Source organism: Podarcis erhardii (assembly GCF_964252035.2).
Source record: "Podarcis erhardii genome assembly, chromosome: 14".
Lineage (NCBI taxonomy): Eukaryota > Metazoa > Chordata > Lepidosauria > Squamata > Lacertidae > Podarcis > Podarcis erhardii.
Window position 1 is genome coordinate 21,877,689 of NC_138503.1, and position 14,056 is coordinate 21,891,744.

The following is a 14,056-nucleotide window of genomic DNA, read 5'->3' on the forward strand; positions in this document are numbered from 1 at the left end:
AGGCTATAACCAGGGAGATTCAGCTTCAATTCCCAGCTCAACCTACCTCATATGGCGGCTGTGTGGTTGAAGGGAAAGGGAGGAACCTGGTGCATGACCCCAAATTTGTTGGAGGAAGAACAGAACATAAAAAATGAAATATAGTAGATTCATACTTCTAGACCTGATCATTAGACAATATACTGGAGAACATATTGCACATATTATATATCCAATAGAAGTTGAACAACAAGCGTAGAAATTTCTTTCCTGAAAGCACTGGGACTCCAATCTGAGCACTGCTTTCTTTATGCATGTAATGGGGCCACAATGCACAGCTGCACAGCTAGCCTTATATTACAAAGGCTTAAGAAAACATGAATTTGTGCTAAAAATGACCTTATGAGTCACCCCTCAGCCTGCATATTCACTCATCAGAGATAAAACCAAGAGATTCCAGAACACAGAAATCAACAGTGTTGTGATTTTTCCATTAAGTGGTTTTGATATTATTCTGCATTCTTTATAAATGAAATAAAAGAATGAGTTACAACCATAAGCTTCACTTGACTTTAAAAGTAAGTTTGCATATTATGTTACCACAAGAAGCATTTTTAAAATAATCTTAATGGCAGCCACCTTTGAACATTTTTCTGTTGTGGGAAAGGACAGTGAGAGTTGAAACCTCAGCAATTTAAGACCTGCTTAGGGGAACCCTTTAGAAACGTTAACTTCTCCTGCTGTGTTAACCAAATCTGGCCATTCTCCAGAAAGAAGCTGATTCCTACGAGTGAACAGTCTAACAGGTATATGTTAACAGTGTATTTTCTAGCATATTTCATCTGACAGCAAGCACAGACATGTTATCATTTGAAGTATCAGGGGATGGGTGGGTTGTTTGTTGTTTTAATGAAGCAGATACGGCAATGGGAAAGTTAAAAAAAACAAACCCAATGACAAAAAACTCCATCACAAACAGGAAGGCAGGCACAGGACTAAGACAACAGCCCAAAGACCTAAATATTTTAATTAGAGTCTACAATTCAGCCATTAATAAGTTCGTAGTGCCTTTGAGATTCAGTTACCTAGCACCCTTAATATTATCCTTATACTTGTAATATATGGCAATTTGTAGTCTACAGAAGTTACTAGACCACAAAGTTTCTTATAGAAGCAGACATATCTTTTTTTTAAAAGACCCAAAAGCTCCCATCCTTAACAACTTTTTGTAACATTTTCCAGCCTGGCCTAAATACACATTTTTTTGTTCACCACAGGCAACGAAACCTGCTGTGATTTTCAAGCCTATCTGGCAGCTAGATTTTCAAAGTAGTCATCATATTGTTGTAAGCGAACACCTGCCCTGCTCTGAAAATCCATTCCCATACTAGGGACATGGAATACTTTTCAAAATCTTGTTTCTAGCAGCCTGAAAAGGGGGGACGGGACAACTTCTAAGTTGTGGAAAACTGATACCAAGCAGTATTGTATTTAAAGCATTTAAAGTTACTTTTTCCAAATGCTGAACTGCAGCAATCAAAAAATGAAATACGTACGATACCAAACCTCCAAGATATATTAAAATATAAATAGCTATAAGCTATAAGGTCCTGCTCCCCCATGCTGCTGGCCTGATTTGATGCACTGATAGATTAGTGAGCAGGGCCTATTGACATACCATCACAACTTTAGTCATTCTAGGCTTTTCAATAGCACACAAGTCGTTCCCCAGATCAGCAACAGTCCCATTACAGGATCACAAGAGCAGCAACTGACCTGCAAACTAGACCAGAAGCACAAAATTTGGTTTTCTGTCTGCGGTCTATATGAGGAATAAAATCATCATTGTCAAAAGATAAACTGGTCTAAAATTAAAATACGAATGAATCAAGAGTATCAAATCAGAGCAATTATGTACTTTCATATGCTGGTATATTTCTCCTTCTCTAGTTTTCCTTGATTGATTGCTGATTGGTGAAATCATTTTAGTTGTGCAAGAGTGTCAATTTAAAAAAATAATAATAATTGCTCTACTTGCCCAAAAAAATCTACCTCCTGTAGCTTGCTTTAGATTCTTGTGGCCAATGATATAACAGATCTTTATAAGAGAAAAAAATTCTCTCTCCCAGAAGAGTTACCTCAATGGGAGAAAGCTAGTGTTTAACCCTCCATTTCAAATGCATACCAAAGCCTGGTTTTAAATGATAGTTTGAGACCAGAAACAATGAGGTTCTTTCTCCAGTATAACATTTCTTATACTTAGCATAGATTAAAAAGAACTTTCCATCACTGCAAAATTTTGCACTGATCATTTGGATGCCCACAAAGACCCAACGTTTCCACTGAAGGCAAAGAAGTGCTTTGTCTTTTTGTTTTCGTCCCCCCCCCACAAAAAAGTAACAATCTAAAATGCAATATAATTCCACATAGCTGGAAAAGAGCAGACTCCCCCCCTCTACCCACCACTATTCTTCTTTCAAAAAATGTTTTAATTGGTTTCTCAAAAGGAATGTGAGATCATAGCTCCCCCCCACCCATAAGAAACATTTCCCTTCCCCGCCCCACACCCACAAAGCACAGAATCTATGGAGAACATTATTTCAAATGTGAGTTAGATATATGCCATGTTTTGTCTAGCTAGTATAGGTACTCATTAATTTCGTTAATAATAAATTTCAAGGTAGCAATGAACTATATTTGATGTTACCATCTACTGTGTAAAAGGCTCCAAAACAGTAATATTAAGCCAAAAAAAGGGGGGGATAGGTGTGAAATTAAAGTTAAACTGATTTATATCTGCTTCAAAAATACATACAACAACCAAAACTTCTTTCATTAGATAATTCAGGTGAAATCTGCAAGTTAAAACGCCATCATAAATGGGCACCAGTCCCAGAAAGCTGTTTTAAGGAAAAGGAAATTGTCATTATTTTGATTGCCTCTGTGATTTATAACAAGTGGAGAGTGAGGTAAAAGAAGCAATTCACACCCCTACAAAATGCACTGTTGCCTTATAGCAGTCAAATGACCTATTGCTATTTTTGGTTTCGAAGTAGTGTTGCTTCCACTCTCCCCACTTCATGATTTTAACAGAGTGCACATTACAATCAAATACTAAAAATACAGTTTGATGATCATTTAAAGCCTGAGACATTCACATGCAGGGTTCCTATAGCTTCATGTGCAGTCTTGCATCTGCACTGGAATAAACTTCAATGGTTTTTATTTATGGAACTGCTTTTAAATGTCTGTTCTATTTTTATATATGGAATTGTTTGTAATTGTTTACACTTTTGTTTATGGCTGTAACTATTTTGTTTTATAATTGTATATATTATTGTTGTAACTCGCCCTGGGAACTTGCAGTAAAGGGCGGGTAAGAAATTGAATAACTGCCTACCCATTTATATTTATGTTAAATCTGCTTGCAAAACTGAAGGGATAACTACCACTCACCCATTCATTGTTTGGTGACCTGAAAATGCTGCAATTAAACTCCAGCTCTTTTAAAAGCCTCAAGATACAGGTTCATAACACCTTTTCGGTATACAGACTGATAATACTGTTGCCTAACACAGCGGCAGGCAACAGCAACTGTATGCAGATTCAATAGGAATGTAAGAAATCCACCCCAACCCCAGCATCAGTAAAAGTAGAATATAAAAGTGGTTGAAACTAAACTCCAAAATCCTGAGATAACAGCCGTTTGTCGCAAGTTCTCTTTTTTTGCTGAAAGCTTATTTCACTTTGTAGATCAAGCCCAATAGAAGTCCGGCTCATGCTCATGGTGTTCAAACTTGCTGCACACAGTGTGCAATTATACATGGTGGTACACTTACAAATGCATTATTTAAATCAGCAAGACTTCAGCATATGTTCTAGCTTAGCTCCATTTACAATTAGTACACTGGATATTTCACTTTTATACTGTATTGCAATGCCCAAAGCCAGCCCAACCTCCCTGAAACAGAGTACTTTGGGGGGGTTTGAATAAAGGGATTGTTGGGGATAAACACACAAAACATACGGCAATATCAAAGCACCTACCTGAACAAAAAGCCCAGTTATGTTCTTGAGGCAAACATGCATGCTTTGAAAATGTGCTTGGAATATGATAGCCAGGGAGTTTGCTTTGACTAACAGTCACCCACCTCAGATGCTACATAACCCTTTGAAAGTTTAGCCTCCTATTTTCCATGCCCAAAAGAACCTAGGATGTCTCTTCTCTGAAAGAGTCTGATCCATCTCCAACATACATAAAAGCCTGCCCCCGTCTCATAAAACACTATTTATTTTAAAACTGGCATTTGACTATCAGCTGCCTAACAAGGGGAGATTAGTACTGCATGAAGAGTCTACAATATCACATGCACTATAACATTAGTTCCATAAAAACAACATCTCTGCAAGAGGATGAACTAAGCCATCAGCTACAACCTGACTTGGAAAGCAGAGGAAGTTTACAACCATTAATTGAAGTAAAGGATTTTAAAACTTCGTATTAAGTTATAGAATATTTTCCTACACATTGAAAGATGCTGATGCAGGAAAATTGCCCCATTGACCACAACTACATTCCATGAAGTTCTCAATTTCAAAGGATTCAAATTACGTAGGGGTGGAAGCCACTGCACGACTTAAAAACACCGAACACACTTTTCCAAATTTTGGCAAAGAAAATTTAGATTCATTTCAGTTGTAGGTGTCTAAAGAAAGGGGGATCTAAAAGGCTTTCAAATTACTTTTCAATCCACAAATCTTTCAATTTAACAAAGGGAGTACAGTAGTATAAAAGATACAAAATGTAATTAAATAATCTCCCTTGAGAAGACTAACTTGTTTAAGTGTCCTCTCTGATTATGATTATCAAGGAAACCACATTCCAAGCATCCAGCCTTAAAGCTGCCTGGCCCCCTTCGATCAATGGAAGCTCCTTAGAGCAGTAATGTGCCTTTTGCTTAGACTACTGCAACACAGTAATAAACCTCGTAACTACAGCTTTATACTTTGTTGCCACAAACAGTTATTACCACCTAGTCAAACTGTCAAAGCCAACCTAGAGTGAAATGGGCAGAGGGATGCATTCAGACACTATCACATAATATAAAATACAGCGCTACCATCATGGCTACAGCTGACAAAGACCTTTTCACGTTGGGGCTTGGTGTGTATCAACATTGAAGAGCCTTCTCTCAAGCTGAAAGTATTTGCTTTCCACACATTGGAGGTTTTCGCTTAAGGAAGTGCTGCAACTCAACTAACCACTCCCTTTACAAAAATAAGAATGAGTTTGCACCTTGGCTTTTCATAAGCCTGTCGCAAGTTTGCCAAAAAAGCTGGAAGTGGCTCAATCCACTTACTAATGGACACTTCCTGTACTGACTTTTTGGGATGGGAGTACTCTCCCTGCGGTCTTGACTTAGTTAGCTAAAGTAAAATACAAACTTGTCAAATGGCATCCCAGAGGCAGAGGCAAATGCAGTAAATCTTGGGAATAAGGCCTAAATCAGGGGCAAGGAACCATTTTCATCCCAAGGGCTGCATGGTGAACGGGACCAAAGGCAAGAGTGGGCCAAGCAATGGATGTGACTTTCCTTTGTACAGTTGCCTACATTGCAGGCATGCTAAAGTCAGCACACATGCACAACCCTTTCCACCCTTTATCCAGGAAGCAAGAGGCATTACCACAGTTCAAGGTCACATTCCTGCCAAGTCAAAAGCATTTAAGGAGGGTATGCCATAGGACCAACGTGGCCAAGAGAGGCCCAAGGCCATCCCCAAGGATCACTGGGTGTGCTACACATGGATGCACTGGGAAAGAGAAAGAGAAAGAGAAAAACAACAGGTGTAGGGAGGAGGCCAGTGTGGCTGCTTATTCAATGCTTAAGTATTCAAAGGATTGTACAAGGGTAGTGCTGAAGGTATGCCAAGCAGAACGTGAGCAAAGCAAGCCTTAGAAGGGATAGGCTCAGAAGAAAATCAGCACAGAGATCTTTCAGTTCAGCCATTCCACAAATCTTAGCCAGTGCTAGTGTGGCGTTACATTTTGATGAAGAAGTCATACAACCAAAATCAAGAGAATACATGCCTACAGCACTGAACATGTTTAAAAGGTTAAATGATTATGACAATAGAAGGGACGTGATGAAAAGAAAAAGACAGTATAGGATCCATGTACAATCCATGAAGGACACTGAAAAAGATCAAAATTACACTGTAGGGTTAAGGAGACCGAGAAGTTTTTAAAAAGAGACATTGATAGGAACAGTGCTACTAAAAATTACTTAACTATAGTGGTGAAGGGCAATCCAACATACCTTAGTCGGAAGTCAGTTCGACGGAGTCTATTGGAGCAAAATTCAATCTAGGTGTTTAGGACTGCAGCCTTAATGTTCAAAAATCTGAACATATGCAAAGTTAAGCACAATTTAAAAAAAAACGTTTAAGTGTTCAAGAAAAAAACCAATCCCAAATTCCCACATGACACACAGAGGAGGGTGCTAAGCAGGAAGTTGCTAGGGTAGGAGGAGAGTAAGCTGGAAGAAAAACTCTGCAGAGAAAGTGCCTGGATACAAAGTAACTAGGATATGAATGCATTGTTATATGCAAAGAAAACTGGGTGAAGGAAAAATGAAGGAAAACTACAAGTCCAGGAAAACACTGACAATGCAAATGGTAGTAACCTGTCTATTTGTTTTAAAGGAAAGGATTAGTTTTCTGTGACAATTTTTTTAAAAATAAGGAAATGCTTTAAAGATCTGCGTTGTTGTTGTTGTTTTTTAAATGATGATAAATTAATGGTTTCTGTAAACTAGAGAGAATAGAAATTGGTATAGCGACGTGAGGGAGAATGAACAAAAGCCCAAACTTCATTTATATAATGCTGATGCAAAGTTTAGTATTACACCTGTTACTAAACCTGTATGTTAAAATTAATCCCTCTGTAATTTCAAAGGAAGTACAAATTCAGTGAGCAGATAATTTACATACCTATGGCATGCCTCCTCGAGCTTATTCAGCAATCAAACCCCATACACATACCACACACTTCTTGAATGTAGGAGCCTCAGATACAGCTGAGTTAGTCTTACCCACATCTCAGCAATAACTAGAGATAAGACAAGTGATTGCTACTAAACAGAATTGGAACTATGGGTTGTTACACGCTACCTACATTTGACAAGTTCCACCTACGGTGAGATATCATTATCATACAGAGAACACGTAACAGGCTGATTGTTACAATATGGTTTTGTCACAAGAACAACTCTGGCTCTGCTCTATTCTGTATACTCTAGATTTTACTTCAAAAGTAAGCCTGCAGCTTGAGTGGTTACGTTCTGGGGATCATGCCTAAAGCCAAAATCACATATAGGCAAAACACACCAGATTCAATGGCAGGTGGGATTACCAAAGTCATTTTCCTCGAAACTCTACTCCTTCTTAATTTTTTTGCCATGCATATCAAGCTGAATGTGCACAAGTTAAATGTGCATAAGTTGGGGGCTTAGTGACAAAGGAAAACAGTACAGATTAACCATGTCAACACTGCATCATAAGCATAAACCAAGAAGAAATATTGTGTCAGGCAACTGCTGGAAAAAGAATTGGTTTGGTAAAGTTTGATCACCAAAGAAGAAGAGAAGAAGACTGATGGTGAAAATAATACTTAGTGGTAAGTAGTATCAACCACGAATTGCTTAGATCTATAATTTAAGAACCAACATACACATGTTAATATCACTGTGAGGTCCAAAGGATGTCAACACAATAACCAGGCTCATTTCGCAGTCCCAAGGGATAAATAATTCAGTATCATCTCCCATTCTAATGAAGAACAAAGAAAAGTGAAAAATAATTTATGAGCAAGGGGCAGTTTTTGAACATTCCTTTGTAAACCAGAGAAAGACCTTGGAAAAATGTATTTTACACTTCTCAGCCTTCATTCTCTGTTACCTTCCTGCCACATGCAGAACTGTTGATTGACTAGGACTGACAAAAAAATTTCAGGATTTGAATCCAAGTTAGTTCAGGAGGAATGTATACAAGTTGAAGTAAAAGCATGATTCTGAAGGGGAAAATAGTGGTTATTCTCTGGGCCTGCCTAAACTTTCAAGTAATAACCAGCTAAGTAGGAAACTCATTTTTCCACCAACTTCCCCCAAAGACCATTGGAGGACTTTGATTAAAGATTTCCAGTATACATACTTGTTACTTCCTGTAGGAAATCCAAACAAGGTCGGCTACTTCCAGAAATACTTATTGAAACTGCCAGCGGAGTCTGTCCTTCATAGTTCTTTGTATTAGTGTCTGCACCATAGTTGTATAACATCTGTGCACAGAGTACATCATCCCTAAGAGCAGACAAGTGCAATGGCGTCTGCCCGTCTTCTAAGCGCCCCAAGTTTGTATCAGCCCCTCTCTGAAGGAACATCCGGCAATAAGAATGATTGCTTTTGATCACAGCATAGCGCAACAGGAAGCCGTTCTGAATGTCAATGTTGGCATTGTGATCTAGGAGTATTTTGACACAGCTGGACCTTTCGCGGATAATAGCCAGTTGAAGTGGTGTAGTACCTTTGTCACTGAGTGGATCAACCTCAGCCTTGAATTCCAGCAGGAGACGGACAAACGAGTCTCTGCCGTAGTGAGCAGCCACATGCAGAGGAGTCCAGCCATCATTACTTTTTGCATTAATGATATCAACGCGGTAGTCTGATTCCAGCATTAGGCGTGCAATCCGAGCTCGGCCGTGCATAGCTGCGTAATGTAGAGCAGTGAAGCCTCCAATTAAGTCTTTCACTGTGGGATCAGCTAAAGGTAAACAAAATTGCAATGGGTTAGCTATTATCAGGAGAACACAAAAAGGCATCTGAATTTTTTTCTATACATTGTTACAATTCTTGGGAAGGTGTCCTACAAAATCATCTTACCCAACCATCTTGCAATTGATAATAATTAGTTCTTATATTATGCTGTAAGCTGTTCATTTTATTTACTTACCTTAATAAAAGCTAGCTAGATGACATAGATAGATAGATAGATAGATAGATAGATAGATAGATAGATAGATAGATAGATAGATAGACAGACAGAGAGAAAGATCTAAAAAGTTAGGGGAAGAGCTAGTCTTTCTCTTTCACTTTCACCAATTGAAAATATGTAAAATTTACCACATTAAACAAAAACCAAACAACACACCACAATATAAAAAAGAGAAAAAAAGAATTTAATTGTTTCAACTGTAATTGTTGAAACTTTAATAAATATTATTTTTTAAAAAAAAGAAAATATGTAAAATTTTACTTTATGGCTTTCTAGTCTTAGCTGATCCAAACAATTTGATAATATTGGCACACAACTGTTGTCTGTATGCAATTTTCCAATTCAGTAGTAACCCTCAAAATACAAGTTGCTTTATAACTTCAGAGAATTTAAGATGTGGTTTGGCAGAGCCAGGGCAGAGGCTGTTGAATAAATAATAATAAATAATAAACCAAAATCTCAGGTGCAGGCTGTATTTTGGAACATGGGTCTATTTGAAAAAGTGAATTTTATTTTTATTTATTCAATTTCTATACCACCCTTCACCCAAGGATCACTGGATGGTTTACAGTAAGAACACACAAAAATACACAACGTAGTAGCAAACGGGTGAACTCACATTCCTTTTGAACAGACTCAACATTATTGCATATTAGCCTGGTTCACGCATAATGCTGAACAGCAGCTTGTTTAGCCAAAGTGTGGCTCGTTAAGACATCTGAATGCAGCTCAGCAGACTAACCATGATTTGTTGTCTGGCAACATGATACAATGCAAAGTCATGGCTTGTTTTAACCACAGGTGCTAGTTGATACCTTTCTTGAAAAAGTCTTTGCTCCTAACTCTGCCTGGCAGCAGGCTCCTTTTCCAGCCTAACTCCTCCATGGCAAGTTCCCCCCCCCACAAGCCAAACCAGGAAAGGACGAAGATGGGGGGAAATGTAAAAGCTACTGCTCTGCTGTCTAACTATTATGACAGGGCTGCACCAACTAACTGATACTTCGCTACTCTAATTGCTAAACCTACTTACAGTAGAACAATGAACACTTCAGCGGAAGGAAAACACTGATCTTCCACACTATACACTTTATTTTGTTTTTATAAGGGAAGTATGTGCTTTCAGAAAAGGTGTTAATATGCATGCATCATTTTAATCAGGTCTTTTTAATTGTTTTTAGTGCTGTTGTGATTTATGTTTTTAATGGGAACACAGGAAACTGCCTCATACAGAGCAACTATCCATCCAGCTCATGCAACAGCTCAAATTAGAAGTAGATTCACTGAAATTCATATTTGCTTGAAATATGAATTAACGGATGCAGAGTTCTTGTAGTAAGCTTCATCTCAATTCACCTCCTCAGTTTCCACATCTTGGTCAAAAACAAACCTAAACCCAACTGCTCAAGGTATTTCTATGCATCAAAGCTCCTTCAACTCTAAAATGTCATGCTTGTTTCTGTGTTCTGTGTTTTGTTTTGCGTTGTGCTTCTTGGTCTTAAAAAGAAGCATGTGAAGTAACATCTGCTGGCCCAAGATGCAGATGTATTGTGGTCTGGCAAGATGAGCTTCTATTTTTTTGCGGTGTGTGTGTGTGTGTGTGTGTGTGTGTGTGTGCGCGCACACACAATGCTGTATAAGGTAAAGAAAGAATGCCCTCTGTGGTTCACAGCATTTCCAAAGTATGTCAGCTACATGTTATTTCAGATCATCTTGATAAAAGCATTTTCTATAAAATGAAAATAATCTGGGTTTGCCATTTCACAAAATTAAGGTTTTTCAGGCATGTAAACATCCAGCCATAGGAGAAAGAAAATAAGGTAACAAATAAAAAACAATACCACAGATTTCCCTCTGTCCCCAGAAATCTGGATTCATTCTTTAAAGACCCACCAGTGTAGAGTTGATATTCCAACACAACACACATATCCCCCCCCCCACAACCTTTCTAAGAGTAGTTTTGCTTATACATACACTGGCATTATCTGCATACAAGATTGAGATAAGATATTTGCAAGGACAGTTTAAAACATTGGCCTGGCTAAAATACAACTTTAAACCACTTTAAAAACTAAGATTCAGTGCAAACTTGTGCACACTGTCCAAACACCTCTGCTTTGCTTCTCCCCTGCTCCTAACTCTGCTACACTTAAGAAGGAAACAAGCCAGAGGCTAACTACAGGCAACCCATCATTTATGTACATTCAATATGTGTGTGTCACCATACATATGTGCATCACGCCATACCTGGGAGTGAATTATAAAAATCGCTAAAACAGCCTCAGAAGAGGCACAAAACAGTCAGAAAAGGAGCAGAAACAGCACCTAGCAATCCCACAGGCCTTTGTACTTGCAGTCCCAAGAGCCCTTGCACCTACCAGTGAGGCCTGTGGAGAGTTGGAGTTTGAGAAAGGAGGTTGGAAGAGGGCAATTGTGTTGGGAGTTTTGGAGGAGTTTTTTAAGGCTGTTCTTTGATATGGCACCTAAACACAGCATCGCCAACGCTGGAGGAGAAATTGGAAGTGCTGGACTGTTTCTAGAGTGGCATGAGTGTGTGTGCTGTGGCACGCAAGTTTGGTAGGAATGAATCCAGAATATGTGCCATTAAGGTACAGGAGAAAATAATGATGGATAATAATAATTTATTTATACCCCGGCCATCTGGCATCAGGGGCAGCAAGTGCATGTACACATGCAACTGCCCTAGTCCCCAACTACATGCTACGTAGTCCCCAGCTACATGCCCAGTGTTAGAAACAGATATGAAAGCTAGGAGTTAAATGGCAACTTAAACCTAGGTTATGGGTGCAGCGACAGAATGTCTAGGTGTGCTTTTTTTAATCACAAGAATACAAAGCTGAAAATGAATGAACTGCAGCTAAAATATTATGTTCGTTTTTCACATGGTCTAGTCCTTCCCCCGCTCACCCCCCTAATATTCTTAAGAGGGTCTCTTCTCCAGTCTTCAGAGAGTAGCTGGAAGTGGGGTGGAAGAAAAAGGTCCTCCTTTCCTTTCACTTTGAAGTTCTAATCTGAAAACTTAGGCGCAGGACTGCACCCAGAGCTCAGAAACTGCTCGCGCTAATTAAATTACCAGTCACAAAATGTGCCGAGAACAATAGGAGTTTCAAACACTGAGGCCCTGGTGAAGGCACATGAGGCACTGAACCTGTGTCTAGAGGACATAAACTGCTAGTGTATCCCCATTAATGGCAGCACCTTGCACAAGAAGACTCTCAGGCTGCATGTGCGCTTCAAGCAGCCTGCAAAGGAGTTCTGAGCTAGCTGCGGTTGGCTGGACCACTTCAAATGACATTTTAATTTAAAGAATATTGGCACCCATATTGAAGTTGCATTTGTGGACCAGGAGGCTGCCCAAACGTGCGCGGACCAGCTGAAGAGACAAAAGTGCCAGCTGCCCACCCCCATGTTCTTTTGCAATACACCATCAGCCCCACCAAGTGAATCTGACCTACAACCAAGCACTTGGGGATACCAGTCTACACTGCTCATCATTGTTTGCAAATCGTCCTCCTCCAGCGATGAGGAAGACTGAGTGCCACCATTTCTAGCCGTCTGGTAGGACAACTGGTTTTTAAAGGGTTTCCAGAGCTTTAGAGGGTGTTTGCAGGCTTTTCCAATGGGTGCTTCCATTATACATGACTTCCCGTATGCGCACGGTGCCTCAGAACGTAACCCCTGCATAAATGGGGGGTTTCCTGTATAGGTTAAGTGCAGACCAGTGCTGATGGTTTGTTTCTCTCAAGACAAACAGAGGAAGCAAAGGAGGAAAAAATGAGGTGAAAAAACAGGGGTAAATACTGTGGTGGCCGGGAAATGAATTAAGAAGTTTTCACCAAGTGCTTTCCCAAGGGTGTAGCAAGCCTGAGGTCAGCCCAGCTGCTCCAAACCTTAATCTCATGTTCTTCCTGCATGTCCCTGAAGTTCTGTTCAAGCATAGTTTTTTTGGTTGGCTTTACTGTGAAGCTTCCAATAAAAAAATATATTTTTCTACCCAATCATCTAACAGGGCTCTAGAACTTTAGGGTAGGGCTGCCATACGTCCGGAATTTCCTGGACATAGGCGGGATTCGGCAGTTGGAAACAGTGGCCAGGTGAAAATATGGCAACCCTACTTTAGGGCAACACTGTTAGCGTAACTATCTTGCTCTGTTATTATCTTGTGCAGGTGTTAAACCAAGTAGTTTTAAGACTAGCTCTTAACACAAACAAAAAACCACTCTGCCCAACGAACAATTCCAGAAAGTCTGTAAGTACTCAGTAGCTACTGGAAGGAATAGAAGAAGCCAATCTATTTAAATTAGACTATTTCTGATAAAGCATCTGCATGACAACTTAAAAACTCATGCTAACAGACAGTATTATAACAAGTGATGCTGCTATAATCCTATTTAGGTTATAAATAATATAAATTATTACGTCAGCTTTTCAAAATCTAATATTAAATACTACTGCATGCTCATTGTCAGCACACTGTTATGAGTACAGTGATTTTGAAACTTTCACTGGAAGACAGTGTTTGCCCACCACTACTGATCTTTCCTCTGCAATTTACAGCCAAGGGGGAATGAGGCAGCCACCCTAGAACATGCTACAAAATGCTCTGTAATGTCCAAGAGCTGTATCACAGATATCACTGTCTACAGGATTCCCTTCATAAAGTCTAAAAACCACTTTAACATACTACTGCCTACCAGCTGTCAAAGTATGGCTAATGTCAAATAATTTTTAGGAACTATCAAATACAGCTAATATAAACTGGCAGATATCGAATAGTGAAATAAAAAAAATTTGGATATCGAAGCTATGAAATATTCTGATGAATATTTGCATACAGGTGGAGATTATTAGACATCAAGACTCACACAGTAATTTTTGGGAGTAAATTCATTGCAGTTCTAAATCTGTTTTGCAAACACTTGTACTGCCATCTTCTGGCCACACTTACCACAGGAAAGATAAAAAACGGTCATAATTTATTCTACTGGACCTTAAAAGATCATACAATTTGCAA

The 14,056-nt window shown here is 39.2% G+C and overlaps 1 protein-coding gene across 4 annotated transcripts in view; it reads right to left on the reverse strand.

Moving 5' to 3' along the window:
* The window catches only part of ASB7 (ankyrin repeat and SOCS box containing 7), a 38,835-nt gene that overhangs the window by 9,655 nt on the left and 15,124 nt on the right, over positions 1-14,056 (reverse strand). For all 4 annotated transcript variants that reach the window (XM_081839272.1, XM_081839269.1, XM_081839271.1 and 1 more), the window contains exon 5: positions 8,188-8,793. In XM_081839272.1, coding sequence (XP_081695398.1) covers positions 8,188-8,793 — 606 coding nt within the window. The remainder of the gene's footprint in view (positions 1-8,187; positions 8,794-14,056) is intronic.